Source organism: Wyeomyia smithii, chromosome 3, assembly GCF_029784165.1.
Source record: "Wyeomyia smithii strain HCP4-BCI-WySm-NY-G18 chromosome 3, ASM2978416v1, whole genome shotgun sequence".
Taxonomy (NCBI): domain Eukaryota; kingdom Metazoa; phylum Arthropoda; class Insecta; order Diptera; family Culicidae; genus Wyeomyia; species Wyeomyia smithii.
In genome coordinates this window covers 17,583,305-17,601,855 of record NC_073696.1, presented here as the reverse complement: position 1 = coordinate 17,601,855, position 18,551 = coordinate 17,583,305, and the positions used below count along the sequence as shown (strand labels likewise).

At 37.4% G+C, this 18,551-nt stretch overlaps 1 protein-coding gene across 3 annotated transcripts in view; it reads right to left on the bottom strand.

Moving 5' to 3' along the window:
- The window catches only part of LOC129733351 (potassium voltage-gated channel protein Shaw), a 325,848-nt gene that overhangs the window by 30,292 nt on the left and 277,005 nt on the right, over positions 1 to 18,551 (bottom strand). For all 3 annotated transcript variants that reach the window (XR_008729460.1, XM_055695164.1, XM_055695163.1), the window contains one exon: positions 10,292 to 10,486. Coding sequence is in view for 2 of the 3 variants with exons in the window: in XM_055695164.1 (XP_055551139.1) it covers positions 10,292 to 10,486 (195 nt within the window). In the remaining variant the exon portion in view is untranslated. The remainder of the gene's footprint in view (positions 1 to 10,291; positions 10,487 to 18,551) is intronic.

Below are 18,551 nucleotides of genomic sequence, written 5' to 3'. Positions count from 1 at the left end.
AGCTGTTGGTGGGCTGTGGGATCCTAGATTAGTGATACAATGTCTGCTATCAAAGTAGCACAAATTAACATCCAACACAAACGGACAGCAGCCATGAATCTTTGCAGAATGATTCAAACAGGTACTGCTAACATTGCGTTGATCCAAGAACCATACTTCAAACATGGAAACTTCTTTGTTGGTGATTTGATAAATCCTAATTTTGATATTTTTAATAAAAGTGCAATGAATAATCCTCGAGTTATGCCATTATAATAAATGCTACTCTTGTCTCCCGTTCAGCTACGAGGGACATCTATGTTGTCACAATAGATGTTAAAATGGAAAACGTCAACAGACAGTATGTCTACTGTTCTGCATTTTTTCCGCACGATGAGAGAGGCTTCTCCCACAGAAGACTTCAAAAAGGTTGTGGAAAAACAAAAATTTACCTTCATTTGTGGGTAGGGATGCAAATGCCCATCATATAATTTGGGATAGCTCGAATATAAATTCTAGGGTCTGACCTGATGGAGTATCTTTGTTCTACGAATTAAAATATTTTAAACATAGGAAATGCTTCAACTTTTATAAGGCACGACAGAGAGGAAGTGCTAGACTCAACACTCTGCACAAATAATATTATTCATGAAGTGGACAATTAGCGAGTATCTAACGAAGAATCATTGGCTGACCACCATATTTAGGGCTAATTTATGATAGAAGTCTTACCTTCAAGGAGCACATTGAGAATATCCAAACAAAGTGCAATAAATATATAAAATGTTTATATCCTCTTATCAACAGAAATTCTACACTTTGTCTCAAGAATAACCTGTTAAATTACAAACAAATATTTAGACCAGCAATGTTATATGCAGTCCCCATCTGGACAAGTTTTTGTACAACCAGAAAGAAGATGTTTCAAAGGATTCAAAACAAACTTCTGAAAATGATATTGAAGCGTCCTCGCTGGTTTAGCACGAATGAACCACACAGGCTTACTAATGTGGAAACATTAGAAAATATGTCAAACCAAATTATCAATAAGTTCCGACAAAAATCGTTGCAATCCTTAATTACATCGATTAGCTCACTTTATAGTCAGTAAGATAGGTGTGAGATTAGATTAAGGATTAATTTTTAATTATTTTTTTCTTGACAAGTAGGTTTACAATTTTCCTACAATTATATTCACTTAACTCCGGAAGCAATTACAATCTTTCAATGAAATAAAGCCTAAAGTATATGTAATAGTGTTGATATGTCACTGTTTGTGGCAGAACACACAATAAAAGTTCTGAATAAATACTAGTAAATAATTAATTCATCACAAAACATCCCCCCTATTAAAATAAGCTCGTTCTTCCTAAACTGTTTGAAGAGAATTATAGATCATAACATCCGTAATGAAATTTTGTCGAGACGACCTATTCATGAAATGCAACATGCTTATAAAAGAGGAAAATCTACAAATACTCTTTTACACCGTGTTATCCATGATATAGAAAAGGCCTTTTCACGGAAGCAATCCTGTTTAGGAGTTTTCCTAGATATTGAGGGAGCTTTTGACAGTGTTCCATTCAATGCCAGAGCTGGTGCGGCACACTCTTATAAAATACCCTTATTTATCGTGACGTAGATACATGAGATACTAGAAAATCGTTATTTGAACTCATCGTTAAGAGGAACGCACATAAGAAAGTGATGCATTAAAGGATGTACCCAGGGAGGCGTTTTGTCACCTATGCTGTGGAATCTTGTAGCGGACGGTCGGGGTAACAATAACTAAATAACTTAGGATTTCCTTCTTATGGCTTTGCTGATGATTATCTTGTTTTGATCACTGGAATTTGTATAAGCACAATTTTCAACCATATGCACAGTTATTTATACGGATGGCTCTCTGCTTGAAGGAAATGCTGGTGCCGGAGTTTACTCGAGTAAATTAAGATTGCAGCAATCCTTTTCATCGGGTATCTACTGCACAGTCTTCCAAGCTGAAATCTTTGCCATTATTTGTGGAGTGCTAGCAGTCGTCGAAGCTAGTCATTGCGTGTCGCACTTGTCCAGAAGAACTTAGCATCATGAATACTGTTGATCTTCTTTGGGTCCCTGGACACTCGAACATTGCTGGCAATGAATGGGCAGACGAGCTTGCCCGAAGCGGAGCATCAAACGATTTTGTGGGTCCTGAGCCCGCGGTACCTATTCCTGAGTCTTGGATAAAACAAAAGATCTGCTCTTGGGTTTTATCTGAGCATAACACGTTGTGGACGAATCTTGATTCCTGTCGTCAAACAAAATTGTATTTGCCAAGCTTATCTCTAAAAGTTAGCAACTATCTTTTGAACTTATCAAAAAAAAAAAAAAAAAACTGCAGTGTGCTAATGAGAGTGCTAACTGGCCACTGCCGTTATAGGCCATAACCTATCTGATATTGAGCAAAATCATTTCAAATCGCCTGGAAATACGCGAAAATTTAATCGACCATTTTTGATTTGAATGAAACTTTGCACATGTATTTGGCTTAGCAAACTGAGCATTTTTCACAGGTGGAGAGATTTTTTACACCCATGAGTTACATTCTAAAAGGGCGTATGCCTTTTGGCACAGGTTTTATTCGAAGCATTGTAGCCCAGAAACCATTGGTTGTATAGAAAAGCTGTCTGAGAATGAGTTGTAGGGATTTAAAAATGCATCATAAAAAAATATACACTGTACAAAAAAAATTTTTTTGACCAAAAACAATTAAAAATAAACATTAAATTTCAATTTACAAAAAAATGAGTTGGATTTTCTTTTATTTTTTTTTTTAAAGAAACTTTTGAAAAAAAGTCCAGGATGGAGGAATGAAAAATGTTTTTTTTATGGTAGATTAATTTTTTTATAAAAATTCTAATTCAAACATTTTTCAAAATATTTGTATTCTGATGATTTTAAAAGATGCAGAAAATTATTTCGAATCAAAAAGCTCTTGGTAGTAAACATTCTAAAGGCATTGGTTTTCGAGTTATTTCTAATTTAAGGTCGAAAAATTATAATTATTCAGGAAAATACACGTTTTTCTTAATTTGTCCATGGTTCTCCAGCAAAAACCATACGTTCACTGGAATGCTTGATCAAAAATATACAATTCATTATTTGACAACAAAACGATTGGGCGAACGGTTCTCAAGAAATGAGTTAAATGTTCTAAGTGATATAAATATATATAAGAATCAAATATTTATTTTCGAGTTTTATTATCTAAGGAACATATTTTTTTATGACATAGATACTTTACAGAACTAGTTTCACCTTATATTTTATATAGATCATAAGTAAATGATTCGTCATCTTTTGAAAACAGCTTCGTTTGTATCTTATTTTATGAAATCGGAACAAAAGAGTAATACTTTTGTGTGGAAGCTATTATTATAGATTTTTTGAAAATATTGCTCCATTCTGTTACTCCTTGTTCATATTCTTCATATGATACCCAACTAAATGACATTTTTGATTAATTTTTATCACTTTTCTGATTGGACCAATCATACAATTCTTTTGCGCTTGTAATGGGATGTTCATGTTCTTTAGCAAAACTTGCATTTCCTGCCATTCGTTTCAATATGCCACCAATTGCATCGCATGGGCCTTTAACATGAGAAGTCGCAAAAAATGCCACTCGGCATCGACGTTATATTTTGTTTTGAAATTGCAAAGTTTTTTCTATTTTTATATCGTGAGGCAGCTCCATAAGACATTAATATCGCTTTTTTCAACTCTATTGTTGTTTTCAAAAAAAAAAAACTCATTAATTTGGCAATGAACACCTGAACCGCAACAGTATCATGATGGAGTACTTCCGATATTATGATGAAGCTGATATTCTTAAGTGTTCCAGATTTGAATAGTAAACAACGAAGGGATGAATGGTGGCTTGACTATCATTCCAATAACTACACGAATCACAAATTGATAAAGACGTATTAAAATGAGCTTGACTGTTCAATATTTTTAATTTTGCAATAACGTTTTCGTTTAATTTGCGTAAGCTTGATGAGCACCGATGATCAGGAAAGGGTTTACAGCATTAGGGCTTGGTGTATTCCATTTTCACTTTATTCATCTTCACAAAATGCAAACTATTACTAACACATCTGGAGTAGTGCAATCGTATTTATATACGAAAACAGATATTTTAGGTAACCCAGTCGTTATTGGTTGCGTACTTTACAAACAGTTATTATTAGTAAATAAGTAGGTAGTGTTGCACGACAAACATATTTTTTCATGAAACATTCGGCAAGGAGCGACGTGTAGGTAGGCTGTGGAAAATGCTCAGTTTGCTAAGCCAAATACGTGTGCAAAGTTTCATTCAAATCAAAAATGGTCGATATTCGACCATCGGTGATTTGGCGCGATCTTGCTCTTCACAGAAACTTGTTGAATTTTGTAACTTTTACCATTAGCGCAATGGGAAAAGGAAATCAAGTTGTAGCATTATATACTGACTTCAGTAAGGTATTTGATAGGGGTGATATCTTTCCCTTGGTTTTCAAGTCACCTAAAATAGGGATAGGGAAGACTTTTCGAATGGATTCAGTCATACTTGACCGACAGAACATAAAAAGAAAAGACAGAAAGCCAGTTATCACAAGTTACCACAAGAGATCAAAATAATGGTCGCAGTGGTCCAAATCTGACAAAAAACGGGTTAAAAATCTGCTTATCATCAGTGGATATGACATCCGATGTGCCACAAGGTTCTCAATCAGGTCCGCTACTATTTAGTTCAGTTCCACATGAAGTTGACAATTCCCACATATGGTGCACAAAGAGCTTGTTGAAACTTTATGTGAAAAAATGTGTTTCTATTTTGTTTACCAGGAAACATAGCATAAGACAAAAAGCAATGGCTATGGACTTTAAAACAGCTGAAAAAAGCAGTTACGGTAGAGATCTAGCTGGAAATACCCAAAAAGCTTTTAAACCGTACCAAAATTCATTCATTCATTCATTATGGGAAATTTTGCTTTTAGAGGCTAGACAAAGACAAACTTTAATATCAAATAACTCACATTGAAGATATTGTTGGGGCTTGTCATCCACGTAAAAATCATTCTGGATTGCTGTGGAAGCAATTGGCTGCTTTCCTAGGTAATCTTTCGCGATTCGAAGCGATTCGATACATCTTCTCGATGTCCGCTACGATGGCAATTGGGCGGGTTCGAAAGCGCATAACGATCGACAGCAGCTCCTTTTGGACAACTGGACCAGTTAATTGTATATCATTCACAGAGAATCCAGACGACGTCTTGCATGATGCGTCAAACACAACTCGTGTTTTGGTTGTGGTGCTCGATTCTTTAAACACCGGATGATGTGGCAAGTAGCTGTGCGGTCGGGAATCGTCTACTGGCTCTTTAATTTTTCTCATGTGGTGCAGGGTTGCATACTCCATCATGAAGCGATGGAATGATTCTTTGGTAGCTGGATCGCGCTCCAATCTTCGCTCGAGATTCAGGAAACGACGTTCAGCGATTTGGCGTGAATCACCGAGGGCAACGAGGGGATCATGGGTGAGTGGTAAGCGAACGATAAAACAACCCGACGATTCGCGGGTGGTGGTAGTGGTGTATAGTTCTTCACATTGAGTTTCTTCGGATGAATAGGGGTTACATGGTTCCACTGTTTCTAATTCCCAAAACTTTTGTAGGGCTTGTTCTAGGTTTCGATCCACGGTGGTTATATGACAGACTGGAGGACCTTGTGCTAATTGCTCGGACACCTGTCCAGCTACGGTCCATCCAAAAACGGTTTCGACTATCAAGGGTAATCCCTCTCCAAGAGCGGATTTATTGCCAGTATGCAGTTCATGATAAACTTCTCCACCGACGATCATATCGATTTCAACTGGAACGTGGAAGCGAGGATCTGCCATTGTAAGGTTGGGGATCTTCCACGAGGATATATCAATGGGGACGGTTGGTAGGTTAACCGTAGGCCGTTTGAGTATGAGGAACTCAAGCGCAGCAGTGTACGTTTGGGATCGAGACCGTATGGTAGCAGTCAATTGGCGCTTGATCTACTTCGTGGCTTCACCGATACCGGCTACTGCAATGTCTACTTTCGTGCGACGGATATTCAGTGCGTTTGCAAGCTTCTTGGTCATGAAGTTGCACATGGATGCGGAATCGAGCAACGCTCGAGCGGAATGTGTTCTGCCGTTCTGGTCTTCAACTAGCAGAGAAACAGTTTCCAATAGGACTGTGCCTTGGCACGATTGCACCGATAGTCACGCTTGGGGGTTAGGATTCACTGATCCTAATTTCATGGTGGTGGACGTAGATGGAATTGGTTCTTGATTTGGTTGGTTCAACATAATTCGTGGTTGCGTAGTGGTCTTCGTGGATGCTGACTCATGCAGCAGGGAGTGGTGTTTTTCATGGCATATACGACAATTGAATTCGACATACAGTTCCTAGCTTGATGTCCAGTGCGGAAACAGTTCCAGCAGAGGTGCTTCTGGGAAACCAACTCTCGTCGTTGGCGTACAGACATGTTGGAAAACGCGGTGCATTGAAAGTGGAAATGTTTATCCGGACATGCAATGCATTGAAGTATGTTGGACGGTTTGGTTTGCTGGTAGTAGTTGCATTCATTGCCATCTTGAATTGCTTCTTAGGATTCGGATTACACCCGGCCACCCTGACCGAACCGGTGTGTAATGATCTCTGTTGTAAATCTGTGACAAAAGATTTCAACATTCTCACTCGCTGATACAGAAAATCGATAAGCTGATCGTAGGTTACATCCTCATCTTTCGCGGTCAATTCTTCCCAAGCTCGCAAGGTAGCTGAATCCAGTTTATAAGACAGCAAGTTCAATAACGGGGTATTCCAGTGCATTACGGGTTCGCCAAGTTTCGCTAGAGCCTTTACATATCTCTGGTAATCATCTACTAAATCGTGAAGCTCCTGCGGGTCTTCTTTCTTGACCGGTGAAAGGTCATAAATAGCTCGGAATAATTGCCGTATCAGATAACGTTTGTTATCGTAGCGCTTAATTAAAGCCTCCCAGGTTGACGCATAGTTATCGGCACTAATATCCACTGACTCGAATGATTTTCGAGCCTCCCCTTCTAAGGATTGTAAAAGATATTGTAGTTTCACCACTGTAGGAATTTCTGAATTAGAAAGCACCATGGAGCTGTACGTATCACGGAAGGATAACCATCGCGAAAAATCTCCGTTGAATTTGGGTAAATCGATTTTCGGTAAACGAAGGTGGAACGCAGACAAAGCTGTCGTAGTATTCTGTAAAACTGTGCTATTCATAGCTGGAGTTGAATCGTCAACGCGTTTCATCAACAGGAATCCCTTTGCCATGCAAAAACGTGCTTCGAAATCTGCTCGCTCGCCCAAATGTACCTCGAAGGTTTTAGAATCGTTGTACCGTTCTATTGATTGTTGAATCTCGATAAATTGTTTGTAAATTCGATCCAGAGGAACAGGACAGGAATCTGAAACACGTCGGCTTCATCATCGAACTCGGCTATAAACTTTTCAACAGAATCTCGAATAACGAACAATGTCATCCGCTTTTTAATGCAATCAGCCAACTTCTTCTCAGCCGCCATTTTGCACTAACTCCACACTACCACCACAGACTGGTTAGCGAGACGAAAAATTCGGAAAACGGTACGGAATCGAAAACGTTTATCCTTCCCGGCGCGGTGTACCGTTTTCTACACGGCGAGAAATGACACGGATCGTACGAATTATCTCCTTCCCGTCGCGGTGTGTCAATTTCTGAGCGAAAATTCCGAAAAGTAACATCAAAAAACGTGCGAAAAAACTCCTTCCCGTCGCGGGGTATAACTTTTTACACGGACGATCAACCGACGGATGGTACGAAATCGAAGCGAAAATTCTCCTTCCCGACGCGTCGTACCACCCACGCGAATGCTTAATCACTCACCACCACCTCATTATGGACATGCAAGTAAAACGCATCAAATAGGGTAACCGCTCCTATATTCATTTCAGTACCTATATTCATCTCATCACGCCTTTTTATCAATTTATCGTCAAATTTTACCATATTTTCAACGTTAAACTTTCAGCCACTTGGGAAAATCGAGAAGCAAATAGATTTACTTTCAAAAATTTGTAGAAATTTGACAGTAAATTGGACAAATGAGATGAATATAGGTGCATCAAGCTGTTGAGATGAATAATGGAGCAATTACCCTACATGCACTTTATTTTATAATTTGTGCAAATTTTCACTAAGTCTCAATGTGAGCACACCGTGTGGCTTTAATCTAATGCCAATATTTCATAAATCGCGCTAAAAGTGGCCTGTGGCTTGGCTGACTTACATCTACCAGCAGTGCCTATTGTTCAATGACAGTGAAAATGGTGTACTCACCGCAACTACCCTTCTGGTTGGGGTACCTTCGATCCGGCTCGAAGGACCAAATGTTGGGGCTTGCCAATTTGCTGGCTAGGATTCGGAGGATTTTCTTCCGTATACGGAGACACGGCCCAGAAAGGCTTCAGACTGGTCTTTCACACCAGCGGTTTAAACACCACGGAATAATATGGCGATAACAAGTAACAAGAAACGCACAGGCCTTGTAGAGTGCAAAAATTTGATCCGTCTTCTTTTGGGGTTTATTCGGTACTGTCCTTACATTTTATCAGTTATAATCTATCACCTATCTATCGATCTTCGTATGACAATGCGATCGTGTTTCGAGAGTTTTAATTAATTCTTACTCTCGCTCTCTTATAACTGGATGAATTTTAGATGTGTTTCGTTATAATCGTATCGTATCTTTAGGGTGATTCATTTAATTATTTTAGTTATACTGTAGCGTAAGTAATTATAATCAATTTAAGAATTTAGGTTTAGGTTTAGATTGGGATTTAGTTCAACTAATTCTAGATTTAATATTTAGCTTTAAGTGACCACTATTATATATGCATTTTAAACAGATATTTTTTTCTATATAATAATATTTCTGCATTTCAGGATAGAACGTTCTTGGGAGAGTTTTGTATCTCTAAAAAATTTGATGCAAAGCAATATGTGCTATTTTTCTAGAATGTTGAAGATTTTTTTTTAAATTTTAGTCTACATTACAGTTTGAAATACAAACTTTTTTTTATTACAAGTTTTAATATTATTTGGTTGTATTGTAATAATACAATAGTTATCATCGAGCAGTCAAACTATTTGAGGATCAAAGATGTTCCGCAATGTTTATAATGAGATTAATTCGAAGCTTTTTATTGGCTGCTCGAAGGTTACGATTTATAGTGCAAACTTTCTGTTGGAAATGAAAACGAAAATTGAAAGAGATTCTAGTTCAGCGCGATGGAAAGGAGAACACACCAATTTTGTTACGATTGCTGTTGATATCAATTTGCTTGTTATTGGTTGTGTAAAATTTCCCGCTCAAATCAAAACCCACGATTCAACGAACGAAAGGCAATTTGTCCACGGAGCTAAAAGCTTGCTGATGCGGCGATTTTGTGACAGACAGACTGACCTTTTCGCATTAACAATTTCCAGCCTAGCTGTTCGATGAATTTCCACTTTTTAGGTATGTGGACGCTGGAACACTTGAGAATTTCGACCAGTCGATTCATCGAATATGCCAATCAAACTGATGGTTTTCCGTCAGGTTCGGCATCCTCTGTGATGAATATTGGATCTGTTTAACATCCGACCATCTCTCCCTTCAAACGGATAAAACAAACTGTCTTGAAAGTAGACCGCAGAAGATAGTTTGTTGCGTATTACCGAAAGTTGCCAGTCACGCAACCGAGTGGGTGCTGCTGACCTGGTAAAGGACAAAGTCGACGGGCGATGGGTTCTTGCGAAAGTTGTTATTTTAGCGGTGGTTTATCGCTTCGTTGCTAGCAGGTAAAGGCTTATCGTTCCGGGATAATGCCCGAGCTGAATGTGTGTATATTTCACGGTCCATAAATTTGCATGGCCAGTTCGCACCGGTTCGCTCTAGGGCCAATGAGGAAGTAATAGAAAGAGCAGACCCGTGAACGAAAAAGCCTTCTGATATGTAAATTAGTTTGGGATTGATTACTCGGTTGGGCAAGGGGGAAAGTAGATCGGATGAAATTCACTGCAAAATTAATGGCTTATTTTAGATTTGTTGCTGGCGATTTGTTGATTTAAATTTTATTTAACTTTAATTATTTCATGCTGCATTAGTTTGATGGAGACGCCTAGTGGTTTGTGCAAGTTTAATCCGTGATCATTCCACCGGGCGTTTCCATTGTTAAGTTAGTGTACTCACCTTAGCGGCATTGGAACTGTACGGTTCGTCAAACAGCGACCAGATCTGCGGTTTCAGGTGCTGCCACCAGCTCACCTTACCCTTATTGTAAGCGTCTTCGAAACCGAACTTTTTCGCCACCTCCTCGTCGGAGGGTTTGTCCGTATCTAAATCTAGCCTATCTAAAACAGCCAATGTTTCTTGCGTATTCCGGTGCTGCAAGAAAAAAAAGAAACAGATTTAAAGCATTAAGACGTTGCAAATGAAAGGCGAATAACTAGGTTTTCATCTTATTTAGCAGCGGTAAACACATCAGCAGTTCGTGTTTTGAACGACTTAATTAGATTTTAATGTATTTGTTTAGGCTGCCTGTCTGTCGGAACAAAGGAAAACAGTCATTTGATTGCGAAATCGTGCCCGCAAAGTCTGTGTAAACCGATGAGGAGGCCTTCCCGGTATTGACGGCAGCCCTGTGAAACGGGTATGACAGTGCCTGCTTAATTCCTTTATTTCGCATTTGACAGCAGCAGCTCTTGAGTTGGGTGCAAAGCGAAGCAGGAGAGAACGAATAAAAAAATGTTCAACTGCAAACAATGCTGTATACGTTTGCCGACCGGAGAGCGGTGAAATTATGGCATGATATTATCGGCGTGAAGCTGACTTTGGGGCAATAAATTGTGTTTACCAGTATCATTGTAAACTGATACCGAAAATCTAGGAAATTAATCATTTACCAGCGCACAGTGGGGCGACTCCATACAAAGGCTGGCCAAACAAAAAAAGTGTCGATAAATGCGACAAAAACTTGGTATTTACATAATTTTGGGGCGTTGAACACGAATTTGGTATCCTTTTTTCGTTTGGGGCCGTCCATAAAGCACGAAACCCAATTTTAAATATTTTTTCGCACTTTTTCCTTCTTTATAGAATTATATGATCTTTGACCACAAGTAGTGCCACCGGGCGTCCTCCCAATTGAAAAAAAAAAAACGTAATTTATGGACGACCCCTCGAACTAAACAAATTTTGCCTGAATATATATATATATATATATATATATATATATATATATATATATATATATATATATATATATATATATATATATATATATATATATATATATATATATAATTTTAAATAAACTAAAACAACATAAGTAATACAAACTAATTACAAATTGAAAAAGTCATCATCATCATCTTCCGCTGTGATCGCTTGAATCTTGTGTTGAATTGTTTCCAGAAAATTTGAAATTCATTATACTTATCAGCAGGAAAAAATTCTTTCGCTGCAATTTGCATTTCTTCTAGTGTTTTTCGATGTTTCATTGTTTTATATATATGTTGTCTTTCTAATCTGGTTTCTATGGTTGAAATAGGACAATCAAATACATGTGTAAAACATTGACATTGAATTAGGTTGTGCCGCTGAAGTTGAAGGCTCTATAATAAAATTCAACGAATTTATGAATTTGAAAACCAAGACACTGGAATGACACAACGTTCTAAATGAATCCGAAAAGATGCGGAGGGCGACGAATGTTCTTTGTTTTTTTTTCTCATAAAGCAAAATGTGTGCTTAACTTTTGTGTGCAAACTAGTGCGAAGCAAAAGCAATCTTCGAACGGGCTATTGTTAGCCGGAGTTTGATGGTATGAATTTGCTGCTAGTGTTTGACACTTCAATCAGTTTAGCGAAATTCATGATCATAAATTGAAAAGGGCTGAATGTTTTTAATGTTGTTTCAAATTTGCAGAAAATTATAAAGCTTGACATAATTAAAATATTATAAAGATTTGTTAACTGTTTTCTTGTTTAACACTTATTTTATAACTTTTCATTGATACATTTTGTGATTTATGCCCAAATTTATATTTCATCCTTACGGATTGAGTACGATATCATAAATTTTCATTGATGGGGTATCATGGTGCTGGATGAAATTTCAACTCTAAAAATAAAAACTAAAAAATCTGTTTTCGCTTTTTTCACTAAAGTGACAATTTGCGCAGTTTTGCGCAGCAGCGGACAGTATGCATTTGAAAGCTTTCGTTTTTACCTAAATTTTGAATGTAGTCACAACCGTGGCAAGCTGCGGCAACTAAACTTTTAAACTACTTTTCTACAAAAAATCACGTTTTTTTAATTTTTTTTTGGTGTCAGGCCTACTATAACCAAATTTTACAATATCTAATGAAAAGGGTTCGTTTTGCACAATATTTACAACAACTTTTCTTTTGACGTCAAAAAAATCCAAGCTATCATTGAAGCTACAGAGCGTTTCAAAGTAGTGTATCTTTTTTCAAAAAAAAAAAAGACAAAAAACGTCAGTTCGCCAAGCTTTGAAAAGTCATACAAAATTTAGATTTCATGATATTGCGCCAAAATTTTGGATTTAGACACTTGAATGTTATAGCAATAAAGGAAAAATATTATGAAACAGCTAACGAAAAAAAAATTTTTTGGCTGATGGCCAGCGATTCCCCACTGTGCAGCGGCAGCTGGTTATGTGTGAACTGGGAGGCGAGGTATTTGCTGATCGAAACCATGTGATTAATGTAGATTGTTTAGTGGATGGGTGATAAGCGTTATCTTTCGCTGGACGGCATTAGCTGCTGTTTAATTAGAACTTGTCATGTCGTTATTGATCGGAACAATAGTTGAATTCCGTTTATTTGTCACGCGGATGTAGATTATATGCAATGCTACCAGGAAATACAATGTTTATTCACATATAATCCTCTGAGTTTGTTAAGATTTTAATTGGGCTTTGGACATGGATGACTGCAGATATTTTTCGCTTGGCTTGTTTCATGCGAATTTTTCAAAAATATTGATAGAATTTTAGGAATATGATTAGGAGCGTACAAATTTAATATGGAGTGCAGTTCTTCCGAATCTACGCGTTGAAAAATTATGTCGTGTATGGCATGAAGAATTTACTTTTTTATTATTGTGTATCAAGGTTCTGAGAAGCAAAGATTAGAGCCTAAGATCAAGATTATTACAAGCATCACTAATAAAAAAGGCACACGACGAATTCTGTTTTGCCTCGTTCTCCAAGAAGCTTGTTTAACTCAAAAAAGAATAATTTTCACGAATGAGTTCTATTTTTTTGTTTTCCTGTGACAAGTAATAAGAATATCCTATATCTGTATTTTTGTTTATCCTGGTTTATCCTGGCAGTCCACAATGTGGCGACAATTTTTTCTTAGTTCATGTATATTGTCCAAGAATGACCTTGAAGGGATCGACTTTTTGCTCTGCGACTATGTATATCAGCCTAAGATGTTCTGTCTAGGGTTGTCGATATTAAAAATAGAATATCGATATTTGCTTTATCGATGTTAGAATCGGTATCGATAATAAAATTATATTGCGCGCCGATATCGATATTTTATCGATATTTTTCTCTATGCACTAAGGTCGTTTTTTACGCGGCTTTTTTTACGCGGATTCCGGAATTTACGCGATATTTTTTTTTGCGCGGATTTCGGTTTCCCTTCACTCGGAATGCAGAATTAACGCTGTTTTTTTACGCGGATTCCGGAATTTATGCGGTTTTTTTTACGCGGATTCCGGAATTTACGCGTTTTTTTACGCGGATTCCGGAATTTACGCGGTTTTTCACGCGGCACGTAACCCCCGCGTAAAAAGCGACTTTAGTGTATATTTTTTGTTTGGCTTCCAGCAACGCGGTGGCATCGGCCTTGTTTCCTGAAGCTGCCGTGAAAGACAGTGGCGCTAGTCTCATTTATGTTTTTGAAGGTTTGTTCACACAGCAGTGCGAGCGCAACGAGCGAAGCATAATATATGTTGCACAGAGTTATGCGCTTGAGTCAATTTAATTATTTAAAAAAAATTAACTTAGCTTTGTAAATGTTTAAAAGTGGCGCTGATATGCTATTTCATTTATACGTACGTTGAAATGTTATTCCTTAAATCATCGCGCGATGTCAGCTGCCTGCAAGAAACACCGCCGTTCGCAATCGGCAAGAATAAACGTTGTGTACATTCTAAAATAATGCAATGTATTTTTTTTTTTGTTTCATCAAGCAAAGCACTCGACGTTTCGTGCAATAAATACATCACCCGAAAACAATACAAAAGCGTGCATACAGTATCGGTGCCACTGAACACCGATACTGTATGCACGTATGAACACTGCTTTTTTCGTGTTTCGATGAATCAGTTGTCAAATTACATGTAAAACTGATCCAGTGATCCAGCTAATGCTGGCTTCACTCATGTTGAACGTAAACGTCTGTGATGCCACCGGGTTGGCTTTCTGTTAGGCCTGAAACAAGCTGAACGCCAACGTGAGCGATCGGGCGAGATTCTTGCCGAAGGTTAATAAACAACCGTGAGTAGAGTTGTTCATTAACCTACGGCAAGAATCTTACCCGATCGGTCGCGTTGGCGTTCAGCATGTTTCATGCCTTAGTATCGAATATTCCGGCGAAGTGTTTGCTATTTCATCTCGTCCGTTAGGACAGCGGGCCGACTGCTGATCGCTTTACGCAAGGTACATTTTCCAATCAGATTAAACCGACGTTTCGTGAGCCGCGCCTCCTAATCGTCACTGATCCATTGACTAATCACCAGCCAGTTACTGAAGCATCCTACCTGAACATTCATGTTATCGCTCATGTAACACCGATTCTTTACTGAAATTCATCGATTCTGCCATCCCAATGCAACACCAAGGCATCGCATTTGATTGGTTTAACGTGATGGTTATTGCCCCGAGAAGTTCCACACCCAAATTTCTGGATATTCGCTCTGAGCATGCTGTCATTAAAAATGGAGATATGGCAACCATATTTCTGTCGAACTGCTTACATTTTCCATCTATCACTTATTGATTTTAGTACCAACAATTCTGGTACCTACACTTTTTAGTTGATTTGCCCTAAACTAGCTGAAATAGAGTAAACGTCCTTTAATCGCTATTGACCTACTTTCGAATAAATATGTTTATCAATGGAGAAACCAAGCCTTAACGTATGTTTTCAGTATAATGTGCACTTTCAATGAATTTCTTATATTGCGTGTAAGCATTTTAAATTTAATTCTGATGCCATGATGAATTTATGATTGGTAGGCAAAATTTCGACGGCAGCACTCCCCTGATGGCAACCGAGAATATCGAAAAATCGATAATATCAAATGCACCAATATCGTTCAAAAATATCGATATCGTGGGGGGCAAATATCGATAATATCAAATATCGATAAAATATCAGCAGCCCTAGTTCTGTCAACACTTTCGCCAAACCGACGTGGTAATATTGTCCTTTGAAACGTTCGTCAGAAAAAATAACAGTAAATCATGCTGTGTGAACTAGGCTTTTCGTGCCGTTTGACAATCAGTTCCAACATGATACTACTGAGAGTTAGCATTGCAACCATTGAGAGAAGTATGAAAATCTACGGCTGTTTCCCTAATGTAATTACAGAACTCTGCATTAGATTTTCTTTGCTGTAGTACACTTTTTATTTATTTTCGTTATCATTTGAGGATAGATGAGAAGCATTAATTTGTTTTTCATATTCTGTGTATTTAGCTTCGATAAGTTTTTTTTTTGGGAAAATCTACATCGTTTTTTTTTTTCGTTCGCTTATTATTGATGTTTTTTAATAAACTGATTTGATGTATTCGAAAATTACGATATTTTTAATTTTATACCACAACACTTTATCGGTTTTGAAAGTTCCACAAGGAGGAATTATTTTTCTTGAAGGTTCACACTTAAAAATCTGGAAAACAAATTTATGCAAAGTCTCAGTAATGTTATATTTGATGATTATTGAACTCGTGCTATCGAAACATCTAGTGAAAAATAGCAAAATTATTCACTTTTCGAACTATTTACATTTTTTGTCTTAGGATTTACATTTTATGTTGAGTAAAGTGGGTAATGTATGTTATTTTACGGGGATGCAAAAAATAAACAAGGCCAAAAATTTTCCTCATTCGTTCCGTCTGGATAAGGAAATTTTTTTCTAAAAAATATATATATTGCCCACTTTACTAAACTCAAAATTAATCAATCATCAAATTTGGTACGTTCCAAGAAGTTTGTGATTCGTGTCGATAACATTGCGCTTTGGAATGAAATCTAGTAGGAAAAACTATCTCTACTATTTTCTACAATGTTTCTTAATATAGTTAGGATTTTAATTTGAAGGCTCGAAATATTTTGTGATTCGGTCGTAAACGATATCACTTGCGCTGCGCTGCGATATAAATTTTTTCACTTACACAGTAGAGCTTTGTGGTTTCGACAAAGTTGTAAAGTTTTATGACATATTGTGGAAGATACAACAACTTTATCCCTTCCATTTTCAGTTTTATACAATAGGCTGACAATGGTGAGGTGCAGAGGTGCAGTTTGTATGCGTAATTCGTGTATTTATAAAATTTATTTTTGTTTTATTTTTTCCAAAACCTCGTATATTTCCGTAATATAAAGAGATAGAAATCGTGTGTCTTCTGGAGAGTTTTATAAAATTTTATGTTTTACAACTTTGTTGAACACCGCGAAACTCTAGCAGAAAACAATTGCTCCTTTTTTGCAGTCAACACACGATAAGAAGAATATTACAAAAAATCAGGGCTTCGGACAAACTTTACAGAAACTTGTTTACCTCTAAAAATGAAGGGATAAAAATTAGATTTTTCCAAAAGCATCAATAATTTTAGAGATTTACAACTATGTCAATAACCAGAAAAAAGAAAAATTTAAATGTTGGTGCCTATAGTTATACACAAACGTAGACTTGATGCAGTACTATTGAAGCTGGGATGGGCGAGATGTTTACAATTCTATACTACTGTGCATAAACAGCGGCAAATCTGTTTTCAACCAAAAGTTGGCTGAAAATGCTGAATTCGTTATGAAAAATTCATTACATTTCACTCGATATATTTTATCGTCTTCAGAAAGACAGTTCTTAAGACTTCATAGTAAAGTAATTCCGTATGTCTGAACTTTTTACAAATTTTCCTATTGGGCTTAAGATGTTATTTATTATCCTCTAAGCCTGAGGCGTGATGTACTGTTGCGTGGTTGAGAGTACTTTATTCCTGCCATATGCTTTTATTTAGTACGAGAAGAATTTGAATGTCCTCTTCCAAGCCGCAACCCAAGAAGCATCACGATACAACGTCTTATTTTGTTGAGTGGCCAACACGAAATGAGATAACTCATTGAGTGGTGTGATTGGGTCTACGGAATCACTAGTGATAGTGGAAGTGACAGTAAAACAATGCTGCTAAAGATAAGTATAGTGCACATACGGAAGGTAGTTTTAAAAGGATCATTTTTTTACTTCCAAAATTGTGCTCGCTCGTAAGCAGTATGCAATACCTCATGTGAGGTTCTCGTTGCTACCGCTAGCACACAGTGGAGAATTCTCCATTGAAGCTATTTCTCATTCTTTTCCGTTTTCTTTCTTGCTCGCATTCGCTCCCGAGATCATATGCACCCATCCCCGTCTACTCTCCTCGTGTGTACTCGGGTGTGTCTACTCCTCTACTCGCAAGAACGACCAGCCGAAGCCAATTCTCGCCAAACATGTGAAAAGAGTCCATGTGCCATATGTAAACAAGCCACAATTTCACGTTTTTAATGAGTTTAAGCTTCATCTACTGCTACAAACAAGATGGTTTGATTAGAATATTTTTTTCCAAGCAACAAAACTTATTGGTAAGGGTAGATTACGATTTTATTAATCTTTATGTACTTGGCAGGGTACCCGGGTACCTTTTCGAACTTTGTTGCTTCAAAAAACACGGAAAACCTCAACTAAGCCAGTTCTATTTTCCATCATCAGACCGAGCAACATTGGTATCAAAATCCATGAAATAACTCTAGGAGTTGATTTACTTTAATTTGGAGTCCATCTGATCTGAAATTTTCCAAAATGGCCACTTCGGAGCAGATTCCCGATTTTGAACATAATCTCGAAGATCCGGATTTACGGAAACCATATGGGAACCAATGGCTCTTTAGGTCCCGTATACTAAAAATAGACAAATTTTCCAATCTTTTGACGGGTCAAGATCGAAAATCGGTCAAGAATGGAAAAAGTTAGAAGCATTTAGTTTGGTGGGTACCCGGGTACTCTGCCGAGTACTCACGTGTGTAAAACTTGCCGAGTACATAACGGGTAATTAAAAAAAAAGAGAAAATTTGACTTGTTTACATATGGGCCCTTTTCACATGTTTGGCGAGAGTTGATTCAAGATGCTTTGCGAAGGTTGCAAAGGGCCA